This window comes from Dermacentor andersoni, chromosome 1 (assembly GCF_023375885.2).
Source record: "Dermacentor andersoni chromosome 1, qqDerAnde1_hic_scaffold, whole genome shotgun sequence".
Classification (NCBI taxonomy): Eukaryota; Metazoa; Arthropoda; class Arachnida; order Ixodida; family Ixodidae; genus Dermacentor; species Dermacentor andersoni.
The window spans coordinates 217,205,672-217,233,220 of NC_092814.1; the positions used below are offsets into that span (position 1 = coordinate 217,205,672).

The window sequence follows — 27,549 nt, forward strand, 5'->3', positions numbered from 1 at the left end:
ATGTATGTACACGCTGACACATACTCAGTGGCCCATGTTGGTCCGATGGTTGGTTTCATACGCGGTTTCCTCAACACAGCAGCCCGATGCACCCATTTGACCAGGCACTAAGTAGAGACTCAAGTAGACGGGAGAATGGTTAGATGCCAACTTACATAAATACAGTCATACAAACATAGGCCCCGGAAAGTGCGTCAAGTACCCTAGGAATGCTAACGCATTAATAAGATAAAGGGAAATGAAAATACATGAAAACATGCCTTGTCGCCGCGAATCGAACACACATCTTCTGCATTACGCATGCAATGTTCTCCCAATAGAGCTATTGCGGGTTCTCTCCTCCGGTCCACTTGCCTTTCCGTCCGTTCTTTGTTCGTACACTTTCATTTTACATTTTCTTATAATTTATTGAATTAAATTACCACGGCAGTTAATTTCCCATATGCTTTCCTTGAATTCATTGTCTGTTAGCATGATGCGGTTCTGACGAACAAAAAACGAGCCACTCGGTTGCTCTTCTTCTCGTTCTTGTGAAGCGTGGAAAAAGCGAGATAATGAATTTTAGTCACAGTGATCACAGTGGCCTAAGCAAGGGTGAGGGTCAGATGGCGAGGTTCATAAAAACATAGAAATGGGTCGAGAATAGATATTTGGTGAAAGCGAGATAGAATGGTGATGTTCATTGTGGAGTGATGAAAAAAAAATCCTCCTCCAGTCCACCCTGTGAAAGTGGATATATAGCGAAACTGTTGCCGACGTTAGACAAGCACAACCGACGTTAGACAAGTACAGTCGCAATCAAAAACACGCGGCCCACGGCTCCGAGCGCAGGAGCGGCTGCGGGGCCACATCGCGGCGCTGCTATCTCCATCGGGCACATCGGGCGCCTGCCTTGAGGGTGCACCGAGTGACTCCAAACTTCGCCCTAGCTCTTGTGCGGCCAAGTCACGCGCTTGATAAATTTCACGTGCGGCGTTCGACTGTTTCACAGCTGACGGTCAGTGCAGTGGCGAGCGTTTCCATTTTGCTTCGTTTGCCGTGCTGCCGTAGTTCTTGGCATGCCGGCGGCAGAAGGCTTCCGGGCACGGCTGCCAGTTTCGGGCGATTTCTGCAATGTGAGCCTAGTAAAGTTTTCACCTTGAACGAGAGTGCAGCATTAGTCAGGACACGCGTTGACACCAAAAAAAAGTAGTGGCTCTTTGCTTGCTACTCCAATGCACCGATGCCTTACCGCGGCGTCTTCCGTAGAGAGCCTGCATGCACGTGCGCCGTCCGTTCAAACGCCAGACAGGGAAGTGCGGCCCACATGGGCCCGAGGCGCACGTAAACATGAAGCGTGAAACCAAATCGGACACTGCCAGGCGTATACGTTCCGTGCGCTTAGCCAAACGGCCGAACGCGAGCTGCCGCGAGGAAGAAGGCAAGCGCGCACTGACCAGCCTTCTTTTCAACTGACCGTCAGCTGCGAAATAGCAGAACGCTGCACTTGAATTTTATCAAGCGCGTGACTTGGCCGGACGAGAGTGAGGGCGAAGATTGGCGTCACTCGGTGCACCATCAAAGCAGGCGCCCGATGGAGATAGCAGCGCCGCGGTGTGGCCCCGCAGCCGCTCCTGCGCCCGGAGCCGTGGGCCGCGTATTTTTTCTTGCGACTGTACCACCACCCAAACTGACGTTAGAAGACGTTAGACAAGCACCACCACCACAAGCGACTTACGTCACGCATGCACGCGCGTGTGCGGCGATGCAGCATACATCCTCATTCTTCTGGGCCCTCCGCCAAGCGCAGTTGCCTTATTGAACTAATTGAATTTTCGAAAGTAAATTGCGTCAAAAATTCGTAAAGTACGACTTGCATAGAAGCTGCACACATGATAGCTTCGGATTGTAATTCGAATATACGAGAAAAAAAAAACATTTTCCTTTTACGCGAAAAGTGAGAGACAAAGCCCTTTTCCAGCGACCGTTTGAGGTGTGTCTGAGTGACCGCGGCCGCAAGGTGGCAGCACCGTTTCTGAAGTGAGCACAGAAACAGCCCACCAAAAATCCCGACCAGCTAGAGCCTAACAGCTTCGCTCTAAAGGATTACAACAAGTGCGAACAGCTTCGGATAGTACAAACATCACAGGCTTTACTGCGAATGTTTACAGTGATAATGAGATTAAGAAATATTTGTCCGCGGCTCATGTTCGAAAGTGCCCGAATAGGCAGCGAACGAAGGAAGTGCTGAGACTGAATGGAACCGAAAGAAGCGTGAATCGGAAGCCTTACTGCTAATGGACCCACAATGTCTGGCCGCATGGCCAACGCAGTGGCCGCTTCGGGTCAACAGCGCCTGAAATCCTCTAACCGAAAAAGCTTTCAAAGGCGTACATATCAAACACTGCTCATTTTTTTCTTAATATGCGCAGAACTTATTTATTGAGCGTTTACTTGGCAATACTCCTCAGAAGCGCTTTCGCTTCTACTTTCCTCTAACACTGCGCATCGCGAAAGCGCCAATTACTCTAAATCTCTCACTGAGAATGGGCAACGCTGCGCTCTGAGCATCTCGCATTCGCACTCACGGCCGCCAACATGTAATAGACCTAATAGAAGGCTCTCTCTAGATATGAAAAGCGCAGTGATCGTGCATTCGCAACGCTTCAATACAGGTGTAGAAATCGACAAAGGCAAGCGTGAGCACTCTGATGCTTCTTCTTTCCCCCAGGGTGGGGTAGCCAACCGGCCTCTCTTTCTCTCTCTGCTGCTTAACAGCAAAAATTGCGTGCGTCGCTGACATACACAGCGCGCTAAAGCATAAGAAAACTCCGAGAAAATGTTGACGCTAAAATTTTATACCACACAACATAACTGTAGAGTATCGAAATTCTACTGCGACAAACTAGGTTTGCCTAGTCCGTCCGTCCAGCCGCCCGTCCAATCTATTACTCTAATGACGACTGTTGTGGTAATCGACATTATTTTGCCGTCGACAAACCGCCTCCTCATCCTCAGCTGCACTATCACCATAGGCAAAATAACAAAAGTCCACTACCACCACCACTGCTATTCGAACTCTTGTAACAACAACGATGTGTACTAGGAAGGCCGTGCGCGCCCTTACCACTGCGCTATCGCTCAACAAAAAGCTCGGCAATTATAGCAGTGTATGTTGAGCTCCACAGACACTCTAAGAGCGGTGGTGTCATTGCATGTATGTATATCGGAGGTCATAAGCAGTACTTTTGTGGACGAGAATGACTTTATGTGCACTGCATATAAGTTCTACTGGATAAAATAACGGTATGTCGATGAGCAACTCTTCGTCTTCATGCGTGTGGAAATAACGTCGACGGCACAAAGAGACATAAGGGATAATTATGATAATTAGCCTCAAACATGACACATATACACAGTAAAAGGGCTGCCAAGAATAAGGTGATTCATAACTTTCGTGCATACATGTGGTAACGACGTACTCGTAGCAGTCACGTCCACCTGCTTAATCTCCTTACTTCCCTCGGTTCTCTCTCTCTCCCTCTCTCAAGTAAGATGACAAGGAAAGTATGACTAACACACTCTAGCCTGCATTTAGCTCATAGTATGTCGCTACGATGTCCCTATCATCACAACTCAATGTTATTGAAAGCTTTGCATGTCTCAGCTATCTCCTGTCTTCATAAAAAAAGGACATCTGCGGCTTTTTCGTCATATTTCTAGTTTCACGAGAACTAATGACATTGATATAAGTGCGTTGTACTTGTACCTTCCTTACTAGCATCTTTTACCTGCTATACAGCTACTTTTGAGCAGTAAGCCACGGTACTCAGTGCTTGTTATCGTTCTTCTCCGAAGCTAGTGATTTCTTGCGACTTCATGACAGCTGTTGATGTAATTTTCGCATTTTCGATTGCACAGGTTTTCTCCCAGGAAGAGCTAGAAATGATTGCGGACCTCTGCAGGACGCACAATGTTATCTGTGTAATGGATGAAGTTTACGAATGGATACTTTACGATGGAATCGAGCATATTAGAATGAGTAAGTACAACGTTAATGCATACCACACTGGTGAGGTACACTAACAAGCAGGATGTCAAGAAAAAGAAATACCATTGAACAAAACAAACGAATTTGCACAGTGACGCCGTAGAGGAAATAGAACACTGTACGGACCGTTGTTTCTGGCCCGGGCCCGAGCAGGGCCCAGTGTTTTCACACCTGGCCCGTAACCGACCCATCCCTGCCCAACCTTTTATCGCTTGAGCCTAAACCAAGCATCTTACAATTATTGGTTATTATGAAGATATCAGCTGCGCGGATATTTTTACTAGAGTGTGAGTTAACTGTGAGCTTTTCCACTGGAGTTGTTGCTGTCGAGTGAAACAGGTAAAGGGGAGAAAAAAATACATCCTCTGTTCAACATGGTCGTGGTTTATTTATTTATTTATTTATTTATTTATTTATTTATTTATTTATTTATTTATACCTCAAATACCCCATCTGTGGTTTTACATGAGGGGTGGGAATATATAGGTCATATTTTCAATGAATGCCTTGAACGATGAATGACTGGAGTGGTGCACTGCTTAAGCAGGTAGATGATTCCAGTCTTTCGCTGTTTGAACGAAGAAAGAGTGAAGATGAGCGGGGACGCGAGCTGAGATGCGAGCTGGGAGGGGATAAACAGCCTTTGAATGGTTATAACGGGATGAAGTGTGATGCGCAGGCTTAATGTTGGTCTGGTGAAGCAGGGAGTGATAGAACTTGTAAAAAAGACACAGTCTGGCTGTTTTGCGGCGGTGCTGAGGGTTGGAAGGTCAAGAGATGACTTGAGTTTAGTGACACTAGTGAAGTAAGTGTAGTCGGAGTGAATGAATCTTGCTGCGCGATGCTGTATGGATTCCAGTACTGTTGCCAGGTTTGATTGGTATGGGTCCCACATTGAGCATGTCTATTGCAGTTTGGGTCGAACAAGTGTTAAATATTCTAGTAGTTTTACTGAAGGAGGAACAAGACGCAGATTACGACGTAGCTAGCATAGAACACGATTGGAATCTTTGCTAATGCTGCAAATGTGTGAGGACCAACCGACGTTACAGGACAAATTAATACCTAAGTGCTTATAAGAAGTCACAGCACATACTTCTGAACCAGCATTAACGTAATTCGCTGAAATGAATGATTGGCGACGGTGGAAAGTAGGGAAGTTTTATTTATTTTGAGAGACATTAAAATAAAGCTGTCTGTCTGTCTGTCTGTCTGTCTGTCTGTCTGTCTGTCTGTCTGTCTGTCTGTCTGTCTGTCTGTCTGTCTGTCTGTCTGTCTGTCTGTCTGTCTGTCTGTCTGTCTGTCTGTCTGTCTGTCTGTCTGTCTGTCTGTCTGTCTGTCTGTCTGTGAGAGACATTAGCCAATTATTACACCATGTTTCAATGACGTTAATTAAGGTCTGACTGGAGAACACGAGGACCAGCGTCGTTAGCAATAGGACGATAGATTACGCAATAATCAGCAAATAAACGCATTTTCGAAGAACAACCTCTCGGTAAGTCGTTAATGCCTATTAAGAAGAGAAGTGGTCCCAGAACAGTGCCTTGTGGCACGCCGGATATAACGTTTTATGAATTAGACGAGCATTGGTTAGCGTAAACGAACTGTTGACAGTTAGTCAGAAAGTTGCGTATCCATTGGAGAACACAAAAGTTAAGATTAAGACGCCATAGTTTTAGGAAGAGCCGTTCATGAGGAACCTTGTCGGAAGCCTTTTGGAAATCAAGAAGAGGGCTTCTATAGGTGCGGTACGTTTTGATCAAGATGTGAGCTGGTGTCATTAACGAAGAGAGCTAGTTGAGTCTCGCAGGACATGCCTTTCTGAAAACCATACTGATGAGGATTGAAAAAATTAGCAGGGGTTAGATACTTTACAATATGTGAATAATACAATATGAGAATATGCTCCATTAGTTTGGAACAAACACGTGTGAGGGAAATTGGACGGTCATTGCGGCACGATGACGATTATCCTTTTTTGGAACCGGAATTATCTTACCTGTTTTTCAGACTTGCGCCTCCACTCCAGATGATAATTATTGCTGAAAGATATGGCACGAAAATACGCTAGAGATGTACGCAGTGTTTTTAAGCATTTTGGAATTGATTCTATCGATGCCAGCCGATAATGTTAATTTGAGGGGTTTTATTAGTTTGGTGATACCGTATGCCTCAATTGTTATGTCTGGCATGGTTAGGTGGTTGAGGTAAGGACAGTCTGGGAGGTCAGTGTTAGGTTCAGAAGTGACCACGGAAGAGAATACAGTGTTTAGTACTTCAGGTGCTTTATGGTCAGAAACACGGTTATTGTCTTCATCATATAATAATAATGGTTTATGGTTATTTGGATTAATGTATTTCCACAATTGCTTGGGATCGTTTTGCAGCATGCTATGGCAGTGTTCTTGAGTAAAATGTTCGTTTATCTGTTGCGGCCAAAAAAATCAAACGCATTTTCACTGACGTGATATTTTTCCCAGAGGGGACGAATATTGGAATGTTTGGCTTTGCGAAATAATCTTTTCTCTTTACCGTTTAGTCGTTTTAATGTGTTGTTGAACCATGGGGACGAAGGTCGCTCAGTTAAAGTGATCGTTGGTATGTAAATCTCAGCGACTTCGATCATTTTATTTTTAAAAAGCACCCAGTTGGTGCCTACTGTGCGCTTCGGGAAATCTATGATATACTAGTTGTAAAACTCGGTTAATACATTGTTAATACTGATGTCATCACCTTTATCGTAAAGTGTTATTTTCTTTTAGTTTTTTTGCTCTGAGGTTGTTGCCAGGATAATTCTGCATATAGTACATAGTGATCACTTAGTTCTGGTACATGTGTTAAAGAAGAAACACTGTCGGGATGGGATGTTAAGAAAAGGTCGAGTATGTTAGAGCACTGTTCATTTTTTCGTGTTGGGGTAGATACCAGCTGCGTCAAACCAAAGGTGAGACATGTGTTAAGAAAATTACTTTCGATGTTATTCTTAGACAGCGGTGTGACTGGTTCGTATCATGTTATACCAGGAATGTTAGTCACCTAAGAGCAGTAGTTGCGCATGACTGAATGACGTCGTAAGAAATTGCCGTGCGTCGTGGAAGTAGTGAAAGAAGCATAGCATCTGCGTCGAGGTCGATAGCATGTACCGATAATAATTTGTAGGTTTGAAGAACTGCACAAAACGAATAAAATTTCTAGAGGTGAAGTGATATCGACAATAGAGCAACAAAGGCTACGATGGGCAGCTATCAGGACATCTCCGCGTTTTACCTACACGATCCCGCCAAAATATGTCAAAATCAGGGAGGAATGAGTAAAGCTCTGTGTGATCGATGGTTGAATTCAGCCACGTTTCTATTAGTACGAGAAGCTGACAATCAGAAGAATCAATGAGGCTAACGAGTGCTTCGCGTTTGCACTGCAAGATTCTTATGTCAGTGTAAACAAATGATAGAGGGATACTATCTGGTTTTGCGGGAGTGTGCGATGGTAGCTATGAAGTTGATATAACTCTATTTGTAGCGTTATCGTGCTTGTAAGTTCTGTTCTCCATGATTAGTTTATCGTACCGAAGTTTAAAAGGTTTCTGTTGGGACTTGCCGAACTCGATTAGCTGTTTACGTGCATGGCGAGTGCTAGATGAGTAGTCTTCTGATATGCTGTGGTTGGACCCTCTTATTTGAGTAGCATTTGAAAGAACACGTTGTTTTTCTGTGAAATGCGCTAATTTGACAATTATACGTCTGTTTCTATTACTGCTGTATTTGCCAGTTCTATGAGTCCGCTCGATATCAAAGGGGTCTAACTTGATGTCAAGCTTAGAAGTTCAATGTTCCACAATCTTGTTCTCCAATTCCTGCCACGTTTCCCGCTTTCAGCTATGCCAAAAACACAAGGTTAGAACGGCGAGCCCTATCTTCTGAGTCATTTAGTCGTGATGATATGTCGGAAATGGCTTTTGTATTTTTATCGACAACTGTCCTGATGCTTCGGTCTCAGTGCAGTTGTGGAGGAAACATCGTCTTCAGTTTTTTGTCGGTCGATCGCGTCTTAATGTCGTAAAAATGTTCTCGTTCTGCGATAGTTTGATTCTGATTGATTTGCTTTCCCTTAGAAGAGACACCTGACCTGAGCTTATTTCCTCCAATGCTGCAATTATGTCACAAGATGCCCGCGTAGAACTGGAGCAGATGTTAGGGCCAGGATTCGATTCCACGTAGCCAGAGAGTGGGTGAAGTTGTTGGACGACAGACGGTGCAGTCGCGAACAATGGTCATGCAGCAGCCTGGACTTGGCAGCATTAGCAAAGCGGCATGATACACAGTGTGATATCAACGGCCGTACAACATCTGCCAAATATTTCAGCAATGTACTACGAAGGAAAAGGTGGCAACTCATGTACACACCGCTAGCCTTGAACCTAGAAGAATCACTGCAACGTGCAATACTAGAATTAGAGCAAGTAAAATTGGCGGGAATGTGAACTTAAATAGGCTGATTTATTGGCATTGACAATTTCGTAATACACCGCCGCTAGAAGCTGTTGCAGCCCTATTATGCAGGGTAGTCCCACGTAATTGAGCCAAAAATTTAAAAATGAAAGGCGGGTCGGAAGCGAATTGAACGGAACGCATAATATTCGAATATAGTAACTCAGGCAATATTTTGTTTTCCCCATAACTCACTAATTAATTAAGCCTAATTACCTAACTTTTTAATTATTTGCTGAGGACCCCACGTATATATAAGCAGATTTGAAGAGCACCTTCAGAAACCACCGATCGAGTTTCCTGTACGATACGTCTCACGTAGTTCTTTTTTTTTTCCGGGTTGCAAAGAAAGCCCGCGATATCTGAAACAATCCACGTGATGGTGCGCTTGCGCAGTGGTATCGTGCTGCTCTTAAGCGTGTGTTCGGTGAACAAGGTCGGCTTCGGTCGGATGACGGCGCAAGTGCATGCTGCTGGCCGAGAGCTGCCGCGGAGCTAAAGAACGCCCTGCCGCCTCCCAGTCGCCAGTCGCGATGCAGTAGACCTTGTTCACCGAACGCACGTTTGAGAGCAGCAGGATACTACTGCGCAAGCGCTCCGTCACGTGGCTTTTTTTCATATTTCGCGGGCTTTCATTGCAACCCGGGAAAAAGGACTACGTGAGACGTATCGTACAGGAAAGAACCCGATCGGCGGTTTCTGAAGGTGCTCTACAAATCTGGTTATCATACTTGGTGTTCTCAGCCAATAATTAAAAAGTTGGGTAATTAAACTTAATTAATGAGTGAGTCATGGGGAAGATAAACAATTGCTTGAGTTACTATAGTCCAGTGTGAATAGTACGCGTTCGGTTCAATTCGCTTGCGACACGCGTTTTATTTTCAGAATCTTGGCTCAAGTTACGAGGGACAGCCTGTGTATATAAACGGGCGACACGTAAGGGCAACACTCATCGGTGACTATATATTGTCACATGAGACAAGGAATTTTATCCCTTTATCTAACCTTGTTTTAAAGCCATTTTTTCAGTTATCAATTGAAGTATTTGTGCGGGAGTAAAATTACAAAAATGGTGGATAACAAAGAGGATAGAGTAATAGAAGGAATGTAATCACACAGTGTTCAGTTCCGGCCAAAACTCCGGTACTGGTATGGTTTTCGGTGGAAGTTCGGCTTCCGTTAGACACCGTGGCTACAGGGGATTTTATTCTGTCCGACCACATTTAAACATAAATGTGTGAGACAAAATTCCTAGACAGTTGTTTTATATGCTAACAGAAGCACGTTGGGAATATTACGCGCGCTCAGGCAAACGACCACACACGAATGTGACTGTGTCAGGACCAACTGGTTACATAGTCCTTGAAACAATTTAGCTTCCACGAAGCATTTACTTATAGGAGCAACATGTCCCACGCATTCGGGGGCTCTTTATTAGCCGTTTATTAGCTGTTATTACTGTTTATTCGATGACACTGAGGAACGTTTAAAATTCTGGAGACGTCATGGATTCCTTCCCTGATATAGCATTTGTACTAAACCTTACACTTCATTACACTTACGCTTGTCCCTAGTTGATAGCAATCATCATTGTTTGGTAGCAATTGAAGAGTTTTTGCCCTTTTTTTACAGACACGCTTCCTGGTATGTGGGAAAGGACTATAACTTTAGGAAGTGCCGGGAAAGCATGCGGCGCTACTGGCTGGAGGGTGAGCTCCTAAATTCCTTTTCAGCTCCACGTGCGCTATAATATTGACTGGACAACTTCAATTGGTTGCTCCTGTAGCCTTACCTGCCCCATAGCTTAACACAAAGAAAACCACGAGCAATAAGACCAAACACTTGTGGGTACTGGTCGCTTTCAGTCGTTGAAAAATATGCATTGCCCCATATAAGCCTAAAATGCATTAATTAAGCTGCGAGGCAGAGCACAGTGGGGTAATAACAGGTTGCCTCATGTTATTACCACTGACTACGGGAGAATGCAATTTATTTTTCTTTCTTTAGGTGAAATAAACATGACTACATCTTTCGTGAATTAACGATGTTTTGACTTTTTTTTAGCTACTCTACCATTTCACAACCCTACGTACCTGCCGCGGTAGATTAGGGGTTATTGCGTTGCGCTGCTCAGCTCTCGAGGTCCCGAGTTCGATCCTTGCTGCGGCGGCCACGAAATGCAAAACCTCCCGTTTACTTAGTGTCGAGTGCACGTTAAAGAGCCCCAGCTGCTCAAAGTTAATTCTGAGTCCCCTACTACGGCGTAATGAGATCGGGTTTCCGGCACGCAAGACGCGAGATATTTTCAGCAATGCTCGCAAGAAGCTTCATGGAGTAGACGAGCCCGATGCTCGAGGCCATTCCGAAAAGCCCGCATGACAAAATATTCACACCCAGGCGTTGAGCTCTTAAACGGTTACTCCTAATACACACATAAATGTACACATACCTACTGAGATTTCAGTACAGAGAAAACGGCAAAAGTGCTCATAAAGGCTAGCGAACGAAATTTTGCAGCTCGTAAGCAGGCTAGTTTCATATGGTCTAGATAAGAGCAGCTTCCATGCAAAATGTTACTGTAAAGATGCTAGTGAATGCGCCATAAAGTAGACGTTTTCGGTACCTAAACTAATATGTAAAACTCCGATGTTTCCATGCAACGGCAGCGACGCATGACCCGGAACGCGGCGGTTACTCGGCAAGAACTCCGACATTTGGCGCCGCACGCGGCTTCCGTGCTGGAAAGTCTTCGAGGCGGCATGCTAGGACTTACGCCGTATTCGCGCACCACCATGTGCACGCGTCGTCTACTTACGTCTATTTAGGGGGAGATGCTATAGAAGAAAAAGGCTTTTCTTTTTTTATATATTTTATTTCTTTTTCTTTTGAAAATTATGGATTTTATTTTCTCACTTCTTTTGTCAAGTTCAGTGTCTCTACATTTATGACATTAAAGATTACAGGTGAATTTTATTTTGAAATCGATTAAAATCACGCTTAAAGAGCGCAAGGTGCCTCTTAAAAGCAGGAAATGGCACTAGCGTCCCACGGCCGGCACAGCGCAGCCGCTGGCCATTGCGGATCTCGTGAGGAGTTCAGCCGAGCTGCATTCTCGGAATGACCACGTTTGCACAAGCTGCTGCGGAGCAGGAAATAATAATAAAAAAGCATGTATTTGCTGCGTTTGCCGAGCGCTGCGTTCGGGTTTTCAACTGTAAAATGCCTTTTTCTCAAAACGCAATTCTTTGCAATTTTTTTTTTTTTAGTTTGCCTATCTTATTCTTAGTACTTTCAATACTTGCGTTTTTTGCCTATGTTTTATGTAAGATGAAAGGAGTGCTGTTGTTATGCTGTTGTGCCGTTAAAAGCTACTAATGAAACAATTAGACAATCAGCAGACCTGCAGGCTTGCGGAGGTAATTGTATGTACTGCTCATTTCGGCGTGCGTTTCGTAGCCCCTGGAGAGTTGCTGTGCCCATGGTGCACAGAAAGCCTTAAATATTGGATAATTTTCATTAGAATCTTCTTACAAGTGCAGCCGATTCCGTGGAAAAGTAGTTTTCTTTTGCATCTGCACTTAGTTGTCCCCAAAACTGTTGAATAATTTTAACAGAAAGGAAAGCTAAAGATTTTCTCGGACAAATTTACGAACGAATGATGAACAGTAGAAATGGAAAGGGAAGTTTCAAATACAGGAATGCTAGCTACCTTGAATGCAATTTGCCGGTGCGCAATTTATTATATAAAATATGGCACGACTCTTTTATAAAGCCTAATGCATCGAACATTCGTCGCACGAAACAACTCCTTTCTGTTCTTGTTTTTTTTTTGCGAAGAAAAACCACTTTTCTGTTTGACGATAAATGCATATCGCCTGTCTTCAACGTACGATAGTCTACTGTAAAACGTGTGGCACGGCCATAACAAATGGAAACCTCTCACACATGGATCGAAGCTTGAACGAGAAGAAAGGGGGTTAACCGAGGGGCCCGAATTTTTATTAGTCATATCATAAGAAGCCAACACTGACACCAAGGGCAACATAGGGGAAATTACTTGTGCTTAATAAATTAAATAAAGGAACGATAAATTAATGGAAATGAAAGTGGCTCAAAAAAACAACTTGCCGCAGGTGGGGAACGATCCCACAACCTTCGCATTTCATAAGCCGCCAACGTCTCATGTCTGCTCATTTTTCCTCAAGTAGCCATTTATGCAAAGTAGAAGTCATCAACGAGGCTTTTACAAATTTAAATATACCATGAAGGTATTGACAATGTTAATGCTGAATTACGGACTGAGATTATGTTGAAGTGATGCTTACCAGCAGGGCGCTTCAAGATAAGAGAAAGCAGTGATCAACGTTTCCCTGACAATATGCGCTGTTTCGCTGATGGCCTTGTTTATAACTATAAATGAACAAAATGGCATCGTCTTGTGACGGTCGTTCGAGAGCTAAAGTTTATTATATCCTCGATATGCACAAAGTATCGAATGGGTCTCAGCACTGTGCTGTTCAACTGGCGGTAAATTATAGACCAGCTTTGTCTAAACGAGAACGGAAGCGCAAGTTCGCAAATTTGGCATATCATGCTCGACTGTGAAGTCTGCTCCGCATCCTTCAAAGTTCTGCGTGAAAATGGGTTCCTCACAACTGGCAACCAGTAATTTTTTACGTTTGCACAGGTAGGCTGGGCTTATGGCCCTGAGCACCTGCTTAAAGGACTACGAAGGATACACGAGAACTGCATCTGCACAGTCAGCACTCTAATGCAGGTGAGCTGATATTGCTTTTCCCCCTTATATTTAATATACCTCAACCGTCCTTATAGCGGAAATACATTTCACAGCGAGATCGTGCGACAACTGATCATAGTATGTCTGAAATATCTAGATACAGTGCTCTGCTGCTATAGTTATTGCCAGAACTCAAGAAGTGGGAGGAAATAAGCAAGGTTCGTAGAAATTGCATAGTCCTTTCATTAAAGCAAGAACATTGAAGTGGTACAGCTCGCAGAAAAAAAATATTGAAAGCTTCCCGAAGCCTCCCGCGTGGCATAATATGTTCAAAACGGTACTGGCAAGCCCCTGTCTGCAGACTTTTATGCCCCTGACATGTTCTCATAGGTTTTCCTGTGATACATGCCAAAGTTTTGGATTGAGCGCCGACGCTGGTGCATTTTGAGTGACGCCAGTTGCGTCGGTAGTTGGGCTGACCAGGATATAGACTACTCCATTTGTGCCTAAGAAGCGTCGCCGCGGCCAGTCAACGGCTCCTAGACAGGCTTGGAATTACGAGACATGACGGCACACCGCAAGACAATCTGGAGCCGGCACATTTGAATGGGTTTAGCGGGCGACGCGCTTTCTTGATATTTAATGCGAAGATTTCTTTGCACACACTGGGTGGCTCTGTTTTCTGCTTGGGTTAGTTTGCGCAATTTGTACATGTGCTTCTAAGTGAATAATTAGAAATTTTCAAGCACTGATAGGGAAAGCAAGCAAAAATGCTGCTCAGTTGACGATCGCTCTTGCAGTACCTCTATAGAAATGAGGCGAATGCCTATGGACGCTGCAGCAGACAAAGCGACTATAACATGGATAATCTGCCAGGCACACCGCCAAAAAGGTGAAGAAAGAAGTGTTTGAAACAGAAGTAGAAGTACAACGTACCTTATGTTCTGGCGCCGACAAATACCAACGCATTCGCAATAAGGCTTTATGGCACATAAATGCGCCGTGTAGTTCGACATGCAGGTCTAGAGCAACATGCCTGGAAGGACATAGCGCCAAGGTGGGGAACATTGCAGTGTCCCATTTACATGTTCCTACCCCCACTAGCCAAGCTGTGAACTTACGGAGCGGTCACGTATAGGTTACAAAATGATCCAAGGTTGACATTTTCGATGTTTAATATAGAGTAATGTTAACGCTAAGAAGGATATGCTAAGTTTTCTACTCTACGAATGCGTTATCTGTATTGTCGAGCGACGCAATACCTTATGACAGGTTTCCCACATTTTGGGGCTGTTCAACGATGAAAATAAGAAAGCTGCCATCCTCTATGCGGAATTCAGTCTTAAAGCTAACCTTTCTATTCTTATTATAGTTACTCGGCAAGTCTTGTAGCTCTCATTACGGCTAGGTTTGTCAACTTTTGTGTTGCTTTCGACGTATTCGTCAGGGGATGTCTGTAAAATCAACGAAGGAGGACAGGTTCCCTCACCAAACGTCGGCCCAGGAGGCATCTTTTGTTGGACCATTGTTTATGCTTTCAAGTGTCGGTTTTCTTGTGAATGACCTGTGAATAAATGTCTTGTTTGGATTTGTCATTACACGTCGTTGCTGGGTCATGTAAATGGGCCTGATGCAGGTCTCATTTCTTTCATCCCCTCATTTTTTTACGTTGCCAATGAGGAAGGAAGCAGTGGCCGTAGGTCTTGAGAAACAAATGAACCGGACGGCAGATCCCACAGGATATTGGAACCGCCAGTCCTATTCACTCCAGAAGAAGCGCGACTTCATCTCCCGCTTGCTCGGATCGCTCGGTGTGACTGTCACCGTTCCCCAAGGAGCTTACTACATTTTCTGCGACTTATCAAATCTAGGTGAGGGTTACTGCTAAGAGCCTGTGTTTGTGTTGGAACAGGAGCAATGCGTAAATCCACTGCTTAACAGGGGTTGGAATCTCGGCCGTATTCACGGCCGAAAAATTGTTGTGCTTGAATACGTACTCACGTATTCAACCACAATTATCAGGCTAATAGTAGTAGTCCAAAATATTTGTGAAGGCTTCCGGACAATGACAAACTGATACGGAAGGGCTAAAAGCTGTGTGAATGTCATCCCTGGATACTCCGGGACATTGTGGCCTGTATATGTAAACATTGAAACACCGCATGTGCTACGAATAGAAGATAAAACCCGTGTATATTTGACCACGGCATCCACTGAATCAAAATTTGTATACGTACAGCACCCAGTACACTTGCATAGAGCAAAGTAGCTATGTTCTCATAGGCATGCGTTTGCGCCGTCTGTAATGCGCCGCCAGGTTGACCGCAACTCGCGTTTCTCGCTGTGTAGTTGGTTTGCACTGCTCAAACTGGTTTGCACTGCTCAAACTGGTTTGCTCGATAAGCCTATCGCCCACTATATATCACTGCAGCATTCTTCGCTGCATAGTGAGAAGCATGAGTATCGACGGCCTATACATTACTCAGCGCTAGCACAAAAGCAACTGGATCCAGAGGTACAGCGAGCAATTCTGGTACTTCTGCGCCATAAGTACTTTATCTGTATTGTCGAGCGAAGCAGTACGTTGCGACATGTTTCCCACATTTTTGTAGTTGTTCCTTGTTCAAATCAATAAGGCCTCTCATCAACTCACTAGAATTCCGTCTCAAATCTATATTTAAAAAATTTATTACAGTTACTCGACATGTCTGGCAGCCATCACTAAGTTGTCACCTCTTTCTATCATTCATTCCCTTCACCCCTTTAGTCCAGCACAGAGTAGTCAGCCGGCCTACAGTGGCGAACCTCTCTCTCTCTCGTACGTTCAATACAATGCGCCAACTTTAGTTTCTCCATGCAGAATTCGCAGTGCTTGTTACTGTTTGACCACCACAAAAACACTTCTGATTTTTAACCAACAAGACCATTAAGCACATCGCTCTTTGAACACACAATCGTGCACTTGTGCAAAAACTTGGTCGGTTGAGGGATCTCTGCAATAGAAAGAACGCCACCTTCAAAACCTAACTTTATTCAATGGCAGGACCTGCAACAGTGCACATTGCTGTTTCTCATAGTTTTGTCCCGCAATGCGTATATGGAAGGCTTCCTGCGAAAACAATCAGTGGATTGCCAGTGCATTTTGCTGCAGGTTTGCGGTCGGATATCTCGAAGCTGGTGCTATAGTCTCGGGATGCGGGTATTAGTTGGATATCTATCTTGATTGATAACGGCCGTCGATTCTGCAACTTAACACATTCGCTTGAACAATTATTCTTTTCCAACCGGTTGTTGCGATTTCGCGACATACCGGCTCTGAGCTCCTAAATCGGAACAGGACGCTCGGGCATAAAAAAAGCCGGATATTATGTCATGTCTAATTGTTCAACAAAAACATGTCAGCTCCTCACGCTTCTCACTGTAAAAGCATGCTGAATGCGGAGTTTCCTACGACGCCCAAGACCCCAAGGAACTCGCGCGGCTGCATCTATTAAGGTGCGCTAATTGTTATCGTCAGCTCTCTGCCAACTGTTCTTCAGGCTGTCATAGCATGCAGCGCGGTTCGCCTTCCGAATCGGAAGACGCCCAGTGAGAAAATGTGCGGATGTCAGGAGCATTCTTTCTACTAGGCCCAGTAGAACGTCGTGTACATTCGGCATCTCTGTAGTCCCTGCGTTCCTTTTTAATGTTTAACCCCGACAGTGAACCAAACCAATAATATATAAGAACATTATCATCTAAGTTAAATTACTAACGTAATGTGTCTTTATTACTTTGAGAACAAAAAGAAAAGGATGCCTGAGCACTGTATTGAAATGTCTATTCCGGATTCAACAGGAGGTTCAGATCATCGAAGACAATAGGGGAAAACTAATATCTATGTATGTGTTTGCTGCTGCGACAAGAATACTTGGCTCAAACATCATGTAGGACTTCTCGCTAGTATATTAATCACATATAAAATGCCGGATATATTTGATTTCTTAAATTATTATTTTCCTTTTCAATTCAAACTCTCAAGTGTCTTGATGATATACCCTTTTCTCGTTTAAGCATCAAAACTGGAGGTACAAGGCAATGAAGACGAAGATCACCTCCTCACACAATGGTTGTGCAGAAAAAAGGTACGTAGGTAATGTTGTGGGATTAGTTATCGCGAGCCCCAACATCCTGTTAAGTTTACTCTAATAAAATTATCTGGGTTGTTTGGTACGTACCCGAACGTGAGGCATGACGCAGAGACGGGGAGAAAAAATAGAAAGGACGAAGTGCTTACTTCGTACCTTCCTTGCGCTGTCCTTGACGTTCCTGTTATGTTTGTTTGAACGAGATAACCGTTGTGTTATTGTAAAAGTTGCTTTGCAGGGCACGTTTTCTGCAACACAGCAATAAGCTTGACCCTATAGCGTGAAGCGTGAATCATTGTTTCAGTTCGCAGTGGCGTTGCTGTGCGAAAAGATTTTAAAGCTTTTTGCGGCACTTATACTTCACAGAAATCATATTGCATCTGTTACACAAGAAGGCTTCGGTAACGCGTTTTGTATGGGCCTGCACCGGTTAGTTTGCCAAGAAGCGCCACTCCTGCACACAGCTTGCTCAAAACAGCGGTAGATCTTGATGTGAATATCCAGTGCATACGACGTATTTCGTTAGACCTGTAACAGCTTTCTTCGAAGTCGTGTGTGCCAGAGTGACATGTTGTGCCTCTTGTGGCAGATTATTTCAAGACGCAGGCATTACTTGGACAAGTCAGGCATGCAATTCACGATTTATGAAATTTCCAGTAACTATTTTTATTTATATGCACCAGGGCACATATTGCAACTTCGGAATTGTAGCAGGGAAATATTTATCAAAACGCTTCCCTGGTCTATTGCAAGACACGTTGAACGTAGCTCATTTGAAGAACGAATATCTCGCGGCTGGTAATAATTTCAGAAGCCGCTATAACGCGTTTATAAAGCTCCGTTCAGGTGCTCCAGTACACAAACACGGGGCTCTCAAAAATAAGTGAGACGCACGAGATGGCTCTAGGCCTGTTGTGACGCGAGCCAGGCCGAGCGCCCATATATCGGGAATTTCAGTGCACACTTTCAAAAATTTTTTTAAGGTTGCCTGTGGCAAATAGCACAATTCTAGTCCATGAGCTTGTCTACTCGAAGAGGCGAGCATTACTTTTCACGAAAAATTGAAATGCGTACTCGACTTATTAACAAAAATGTAATGATTATGTTTTAGATAACCTGTGTAATAAAAAAGCAGGCAAACTAAATGCTCAGTACGTTGGGAAGAGACTTATGCAAGGTTTAATTTTCAGGAAGAAAAACAAGCGCGATCGATGGATTCTTATCTACGCCCAACATGAGTACAAGATGTCAGCTCATAATATGTCGAGAAAGGGCACAGCTCTCAGGAATCAGTTATACATGCCACTTCTCCAGAGTGTCATGAAAAGAGGGCCTGCACCTGTTTTTTAATCGCACTATTAAAGCTCCTGAAAATTCTCATTAAAGTTTTAGAAACAGATGGGAAACAGGCATTTGATAGGTGTTTATGCCTTTTATCTCGATCATGTTCCCGCACTTAGCGGATGTGCGCGGCAAATAAAAGTTGATGACCGTGAGAAAACTAAACACATTTCAGAAGCTGATGGCCACTCCTGGTAGTGCGTTCTATAGTGAGGATGCCAAACTCCTTGCTAAGGATTTCATACGAATTTGTTATGCGAAGGTGAGCACCAACGAAAAGTTTTTACAATATTTATGTTAGATTTGCAACAGTTGCGACAGGAGTGGCAAAATTGAAGAATTTATTATTGCGGCATTATGTGACTTTTTTTATATTGCTTTATGGGGCTAATATGCATGGTGCTGCAAAAATATCGTTCAAATGACTCAAAAATACGGAAAATGGTTTAACTAAGCGATATCTAGGAACATCTTCTACCATAACGCGACATATTTTTGAATGGCTTGAGGTTGTGATTAAACAAGTGGTTATGAAAATCACACTAACTATTTAATAAAAAAAGTCTGCTGGTTGATTCAAATGCAGGACTTGAACACGTCATCCTCGATCATCATACAAACTTCCAGGCATGAAAAAGGCTGATGCTGCTAATTTCTGCGGCGTAATAAATTTCATTGAATTTCATTAACTGCTAACAAGACTAGCTGTCACGCCTTTAGTAGACACCCTCAAATGGCATGTCTGTCCACGCCTCACCATTGAGTGAGTACGAAGCAAGTTAGATCGTGGCGTGGTAAGGACCCTGTCCTCATGCCCGTCTGATGCATTTTCGCAAAAACCATGTATATGTGCGTAGTGCGTGCCTGAATCAATTTTCTCTCTGATTTCTTTCATATATTCAAGGACGATACAACTCTTCTGAAAGCTGCTGCTATACTGGAAGGACTGAAGACGATGTTGAGTAGAAATTAGAGCACACCAAGGAGTGTGAGTGCAAAATGTCGCTTGCAAATGACAGCAACTCAAAGCTGATTAGTAAGGAACATGATTGATTTCCAGCATTTCTGGGTTTTCTCGTGGCGGCTGCACTTTGAAATGTTATTACACTTGTCACCGGTGTGTTAACTATAATTAAAGTGGCTGTGGTGAATTCGTGTCACAAAAATTGGAAGCTGCAAACTGTGGTTGTACCTTAACCTTTTGTTCACCAAATACGCTTTTTAACGTATCGGAATTACCAGAACATACACAGCGACAACAGCGCATGCATGCTGACAACCAGTGGCGTAGCCAGAAATTTCGTTCGGGGGGGGGGGGCTCATGTTGCGGCTCCGCCTCCACCTCATAGAATTTGTCGAGGGATCAAATACATTAATAATAACTGCATTGCCATTGCGAAAGATGCGGCAAACGGATAGTTGAACGCTACGTACTGTCCAACTAGAGGAGAAAAATATGTATTTTTTCATAAAATAGTATACTCATATGTCTCAAAAATTGTTCCCGAAATAACTGATATCAATGCTTCCATGCTTTCTGTCTAGTTAATACGTAAAGAAAATATCAGACGAACTTTAGAACTATATCAGTTTGAAACCAGCAAAGCAGTGCATGCCGCTGATATGAAACATGTAAAAGCCATGAAATGAACAAGTTGAGGACGAATATTTTAATGAAACTTTTTTAACCTCCATGCTTTTCTCTCATTTCCATCTCTATCTCTGTCGTTCAAGAAATTTGTTTACATTTTTGTACATATGCAAAGACCAGGGAAAAATCTCAATGACACTGTCCTTTGTTAGAATGCATTGCGCAGGAGCAGCTGTCATCGGTCGTGTATTGTGAGTAACTTCACCGAAATTATAGTCGCAACAGAGAGCACATGTCTTACAAAAAGCGGAACTTCAAGGGCTACGAAGAAGAAGTGCGGAAAGGCTGAAATTCTTTTGTTTAGTTTTTCATGACAAAATTGGAATTGATAAGGCATCGTATATAAAACCATCGTCAGAATGTACAATGCGCTTTTGTCACTCTAAGAAAGTTGCAGATTTTATACATTCCACTGATACGTTCAAAAATTTATTTTTCCGAGAACAACCAGTGAATGGAATTGTCTACCAGCTGATGTTGTAAAATGTGAAACAGTCGAACTATTTTTAAATGTGCTCAGGCACCAAACCTGATTCTTTTCTTATTGTGTTGGTTGTATAATGATGCACTTCATTATAGATAATGCCATGTTTATTTCTGCTTTTTTAGAGCGCAGCTCTTTGGCGTCCGTTCCTGGGTTTCGCGTCGTCGTCGGCGTTGTCGTCGGCCTCGTAACCAGCTCCGCCCCCCTTTCATCCCCCCAGCGCTAGCAGCGAGCGACTGATACCGCTGGATGCCGCTGACGCCGCTAGAGAGTCCAGATAACGTGACTGCATAGAACACCGTCGCCGCCATGCAGAAAGAGGAGGAAAGGGTCCCCCCCCCCTGTTCTTGTGTGGCGGATAGGGTGCTCTTCAGTTGCCGACGCGCCGGTTATTTCACGTAGGCCCCGGCACGTCGACGAATACGTGACCACCTTCCCACGGCTAGACCTGGTTCTTAGCGCTGCGGAAGCGAGGGTATCATATTGTTTGTGTCGGCATCGGCGGCGTTGTCCCTGAAACCAACTCCGCAGCTGGGGTTGACTCACTATCGGCGTCAGCGGCATCAGTCAGTCGCTGCTATCTCTTCCCTCCTCCCTTTATCGTGTTGTCCGCTTGCTGCGCGCGCTTCTGCCCCCATCGTTTGCCGCTGGGTGTACACGCCGCCCCCCTCCCCCCTCTTCCTGCGAGTCTCCGGTTGTCAAAGCGCCGGCTCGAACTTAATTCCTTTCTTCGCTCCTCCTCCAATGCAACCCCTGTGCGGTGGCAGTCAGAGAGCCAGATCGGTGGCGGCGGATCTGTATATGTGCACCACCCGAGCCGAAATTGCCGCTGCCGTTCGCCACTGCGAAATTATCTGCCAGTTCTTTCTGAGCCATGAGCGAGACGACCGATGGAAGTCCTCCGTCTGCTGCTGCTGCTGCTGCTGCTGCTAAACGAGCTGCCAGAGCAGAGGCCCAGCGCCGTCGCCGTCAGAATCCAGAGGTGCGTGCCGCCGAAGCAGAAGCTTACCGTCGCCGCCGTCGAGATGATCCAGGAGTACGCGTCGCCGAAGCAGAGGCTAAGCGCCGCCGCCGAGAAGACCCTGCCGTTCGCGCCGCCGAAGCGGAGGCTCATCGCCGCCGTCGAGAGCAACCAGCAGTAAGCGAGGCTGAAGCAGAAGCTCATCGCCGCCGCCGAGAAGACCCTGCAGTTCGCGCCGCCGAAGCGGAGGCTCATCGCCGCCGTCGAGAGCAACCAGCAGTAAGCGAGGCTGAAGCAGAAGCTCATCGCCGCCGCCGAGAAGACCCTGCCGTTCGCACCGCCGAAGCGGAGGCTCATCGCCGCCGTCGAGAGCAACCAGCAGTAAGCGAGGCTGAAGCAGAAGCTCATCGCCGTCGCAGAGAAGACTCTACCGTTCGCGCGGCCGAGGCCGAGGCCAAACGCAAACAAAGGCTCGCAAACAGTCAGGGTGAAACAGCTTATTTGCTGCGCTCAAATTTCGCATTAGGAAGTAACGTAATCGTCGGTAATTTTTTCTTTGTTCAGTTACTTTTATATTTTTTTCACCATGTCTTTGTGATGTTATATGGTGCAACTATTTTGCGAAAACAATTATGTATGCTCACTCCTGCTTAAGGCCTGGCACCCAGGCTATCAGTACGGAATAAATGAAATAAATATAGAAACAAGGAGTTCTGCGAAATGTACGAGGGCGAGTCAAATGAAAGTCAGCCCATGCGAATATATGACTAACGGCGTACTTTGTTTAAAAGTAGTCTTCATAAGCATTTAGACATTTGACCTACTGACTAACGAGCCGCGTGATTCCCGTCTCATAAGATTCCTTAGGTTGCTGCTTCAAAAAGTCTGTAACTGACTCTTTCACGTCATCGTCCGAGACAATTCTGGTTCCTTCTAGCTGTTTTTTTTTTTTTTTTTTTGTCAAATGCTCCAAAATGTGTAAGTCACAAGGCGACAGGTCTAGGCTGTATGGCGAATGTTGCAGCGTTTCCCACTTGAACTTTGCCAGTTTTATGTTAACGACATCAGCGGCGTGGGGACGGACATTGTGGAGCAAGATGACCCCATTCCTCAATTTCCACGTCATTTGTTTTTGATTGCGACACGCAGCCGATCCGACGTTTTACAATATCCGAAACGATTGAGTCTCTCTATAGGTTTAGCAAATTCAATGCTGACGACCGAAAAAAGTCAACACCTTTTCGGCAGAAATGACGGCCTTTGCTTTTCTTTGGGGTTCTGAATTGAAATGTTTCCTCTGTAAGCTTTGCCTTCGTCTTTCAGGCTCGTAGTAGTGGCACTATGATTCGTTCCCGGTCACAATTGCAGACAAAAGTCGTCACCCGCATTGTGATACAGGATTAGATGAGTCAAGGCAGTGCCGAACCTCTCCGTCGCCTGGCCGTGGTTCAAAATCTTGGGCACCCATTGCGCACACAAGAGCCGATAACCGAGATGTTCATGAATTATGGTGTGACCCGAACCATGACGGATGTTCACACGCCCTGCCAATTCACCGATGCTTATCATCCGTTCTTGTCTAATTAGCCTTTGCAATTGTGTTGGGTTGATTGCACAGTGGCTTTGGCACGGTTTTGGATCGTCTTCGCAACTTTCACGTCCTTCTTGAAACCGTTTGCTACAACGCTTCACAGTGGCCAATGAAATGCAATGTTCAACGTACACGGCAGCCACACGGCGACTAATTTGTTTTTCCGAAACATCTTCAGCTGTCAAAAACCTCACAACAACATGCTGTGACAGTTTCGGAGTGTCCATTATGCCACGAAACCAAGTTACACCCAATGTACACGAGCATTAAAGAACTTTTATCCTCACACCTGTGTCACTTTCGTAAGCGAGAGATGCCTCTGTGCTAGGTGCATGCCTCGCAGGTAATGAACCGAACAATTATTAGGGAGGGGGGGGGGGGTTGGCTCACTTTCATTTCACTCGCCCTCGTGCATTAGAAATGCGAAGATAAAATGGAATATGCAAATGCGAAGATACAGCTTGATAGAAGGCAAAAAAGTGTCACTGGAAACAAAGTTCACTGCACGTATACACAAAACCTCGCAACAAGATATTTCAATATAGCTATAGGTCTCCAATAAATCTACGTATCTATGAAAAAGTGACTATATAAAATGCGTCAAACAAGGCAAATAAACATGTTGCGCAACCACAGATCCACAGATCACAGCCCTCCCCCCCCCCCCCTCCCGCGACTCCCTCTGATGTATCGTGCGCGACAGGAGGCGGCGAGCTTCCTCCCTGTTTTTCTCCCTTGCGCACACAAGATTGAGCCACCCCATCATCGGCAAACCCATGCCAAACCACCCTCCCCTTTACGCTTTCACTCGCACATGCAGCATGCGACACGCGGTCACGATGTTTTCGCCCATGGACTTTATACAGAACATTAGGGCGACGGCGACGGCAGGAATGCGCCTGGAGGGTCCACATAATTGCTACCGCAATAATATAATGAGTATCCGCCAACTGAAGCGTGCCTTGGCCCATTACTTTCCACAAAACAAGTAACAAAATCAAACTTTTACCATGCGACAATTTGCTGAGCCGCAACAATGTATTTTTTTCTTTTGTAGGGCGGGGGCATGGAAATGAAAAAACGCAAGGAAGGCATGTTGACTATAACTAAATGCCTACTTTGGGCGCCTAATGCGGCTACCGAAGGAATATCGAAGAAAACCTGAGACGATTGGTCCACAGATAACCATAGGGATGTTGCGCGGTATCGTATCCTAATTTTCAGGAGAAATTCCGCTGAAGCAAATGCGTTGCAATCCGTCGAGTCCCCGCATTGATGGCGGCGAGTGGCCATGCATTTGTTTCTTTTTTATTGCGAAAGCAATACTGCTCGCACTTTCGGCCCATCGGTGGTCGTGGCGCCTCCTTACACAGCTGCGCGTCACGTGACCGTGTGACGTCACGCCAGACCGAGAGACGGGGCCCCAGCTCGCGGCATCGTTGGTGGAGGCGAAGCCTTGCGCGCCGCTGCTGCGGCGCTACCGAGAGAGGGCGCTCGCTGGTGTGACGTCACGCTAGGAGGATAAATGGGGCTACAGCTCGGCTCCTCGCAGTGGTCGGCGCGCTGCCTTGCGCTATGTCGGATGATGTATAGCCATAAGTTTAACAAAGGGCAACCATGTCCACACCATCAGCCGAACCAAGGCGCAGCCAAGGGTATTGCTTTCGCAATCTTCCAGGCTTAACCAAGCTAAGCCTTCAGCCAATTTTTTCGTCTGCTAGCCAGAAAGCGTCCAAAACTATGCCAGACGATAATCCACTCGGTCAGAGAAAAACGAGCGCGCATCGAAGTGCGCTGCGCGGGGATCGGGGCAACACGAGAAAAACGCATGCGCTCTGGCTGGTTCCGGCAGCCCGCGGGTAGCGAGAACAAAAAAAAAAAGTATATGAAGAGGCTCAATGTGTTCTCAGGAATGAAAGTCAAAGTAGAAAAATAAATAAGAACGTAGTTACCTTTGCTGGCTTTAGTACCTTGACATGGATGCTTTGACGCAAGTGAAAGAAAAATGTTGATATTCTTTTCTGTGACATACTGCCACAAATGAACCACCACAACGCTTCGTCTCATCGGACCTCGCTGCGTGCTTTGTAAACTTGTCTGATAGTGTGTTGATTTGGCTTGTCTCGTTGTATGGTCAGATGTAGGACTTTAGAAAAGTCAACGCACCTTTGGCTTCAAATGTTTATAACAACATTAAGCCCACAATGTTACGGAATTGAAAATCTAAAGCACGACTTTGGAAATGTCAATGAATCTTTCCCATCAACAGTTTATGAGAACTTCATACCCATAAAGTTTCAGAATTGAAATCATGCGCTCCGTCGATGGCGCGGCCTCCGCGAGATGCCACGACGAGCCCGCTTGCCATCAAAACGCCCTTGAAACTTTGTGCTCGAGAGGAGCTCCTTGCGTTACGATATGTGACTCCCTGCGTTGCCACTAAATCCAGTCCGATTTCGCAATGTTCGCGCTGAAATGTCTTTTCGAGCATGACAAAGTCTTTCTAGACTAAATTCAGCATGATTTCCGGCGCCGGGGGTTATTTTAGTTGGCGGCGCACGACGCACGACAGCACGACAGCACGGGGGGGGGGGCTGAAGCCCCATAAGCCCCCCCACCCCCTGGCTACGCCCCTGCTGACAACGTTGCCTGTGCCGCAGGTTAAGTGTATACTGCTTCTATTCCTTGCTCCAGGAGTTTTAACAGACTTCTTAAGGTCAGTCCATGACTGACAGAGACTCTAATTGAGGGCGGTAGAGACGACGCCCGCTCCCCACGATTCCGGACCAACGCCACGAAACCACGCATCTTTCTTTGGAAGTTCACAACTGAGCAGACACGACTCTGTAGTCGAACGGAAACAGAAGACAAAGAGTTCAACACTTCTCAGCTGCACACCGCAGAAAATGCGATAACAACTGCATCCAGGAAAAAAAAAATTATGGTGGCAAAAGTTATGCCAAGCAGCAGAGCTGTGCGCAGGTGTGCGCGGAATGCAACAGCGAAAGCGAAGGCATAAGCGAAGGAAGGGTTAGCAAGTGGAATTTCTCTTTCCCTATACGCTAAGCTTCATCTGAGCCAGCTTAGTCGCGGAAAGTGGCTGATACAGGCCGTTCCATGTGCGCTAAATACCAACAATATTTCAGTACGTGGCCCAGGTGGCTGCAATAGTAAAGGTTTCGAACACCCAAATAAGGCGTACTATTGACGCAAGCCATTCTAGCCTGATATATATATACCGGCTGTCTCACGTAACTTGAACCAAGCATATTGAAAAAGTCGTTAGCTGCTGCTGAATGAAAAAAAAAAGGGCATATGGTTTGTCGTCGTGTGGGGCTCCTTAGGGTATTTTCTTATATTCCTCTTTATTAGGTAATTAACTAAGAATAATTATGCAAAATTTTGATATTCACTTTAGGGCCAAGTGCGTTTCGTTGGGTTGTAGAGTGGGGTTCAGAAACGACTGATGCAATTTTTTGTAGCAACGTACATGCTGCGTGGCGGCGATTTTCTTTCAGCGTTTAAATAGAGCCCGCGAAATATGACATAAAGCCACGTGGCTGCTTTCGTACGCTATACTATTGCAGCGCTCCATACCGTGCGTCGAGCCTGTCGCTTACCAGGGACGACGGTGCTTCCTTTCCGCGGGCCACCGCCAATGATGCTGACCTACTGTGAAGACGATGCCTAAAGTCGCGGCCGCTCACTTCGCCACGGTCCGCGCGCATGGTCCTTTCGCACGAAGAGCGATTGAGAGCTCTGCAATACGATAGCGCATGAAAGCGGTCACGCTGTTTTATTTCATATTTCGCGGGCTTTCTTTAAACGCAGGAAAGAAAGCGCCACGAAGCATGTACGTCGGCGTAAAAAATCGGATCGGCCGTTTCTGAATCCCCTCTACAACGCCACGAGACGCACTTGGCCCTAAAGTGAATATAAAGAAATGTTCATAATTCATCCTAGACAATTAACTAATTAAGCAGAATATAAAAAAGAACACTCTAAGGAGCGCCGCATGATGGCAAGCCATGCGCTGTTAGTTTCATTCAGTTGCGGCTAACCACTTTTCTCAAATCCTTGGTTCAAGTTACGTGAAAAGCAAACACTTTCAAAATTTTTAGAAGTTGCCTGTGGCAGAT

General features: G+C 45.2%; 1 protein-coding gene across 7 annotated transcripts in view; it reads left to right on the forward strand.

Moving 5' to 3' along the window:
* The window catches only part of LOC126548537 (kynurenine aminotransferase-like), a 43,149-nt gene extending 19,453 nt beyond the window's left edge, over positions 1 to 23,696 (forward strand). For 3 of the 7 annotated variants that reach the window (XM_050196758.3, XM_072289243.1, XM_072289259.1), the window contains 7 exons: positions 3,901 to 4,021; positions 10,150 to 10,226; positions 13,205 to 13,294; positions 14,940 to 15,126; positions 17,309 to 17,379; positions 18,899 to 18,985; positions 19,628 to 23,696. In XM_050196758.3, the coding sequence (XP_050052715.2) occupies positions 3,901 to 4,021; positions 10,150 to 10,226; positions 13,205 to 13,294; positions 14,940 to 15,126; positions 17,309 to 17,379; positions 18,899 to 18,985; positions 19,628 to 19,696 (702 nt within the window). In that variant the 3' untranslated portion in view covers positions 19,697 to 23,696. Of the gene's footprint in view, positions 1 to 3,900; positions 4,022 to 10,149; positions 10,227 to 13,204; positions 13,295 to 14,939; positions 15,127 to 17,308; positions 17,380 to 18,898; positions 18,987 to 19,627 lie in introns of those variants that run through there. The other 4 variants (XM_050196759.3, XM_072289252.1, XM_072289256.1 and 1 more) reach the window with 4 other exon arrangements.
* The last annotated feature ends 3,853 nt before the right edge of the window (positions 23,697 to 27,549 follow it).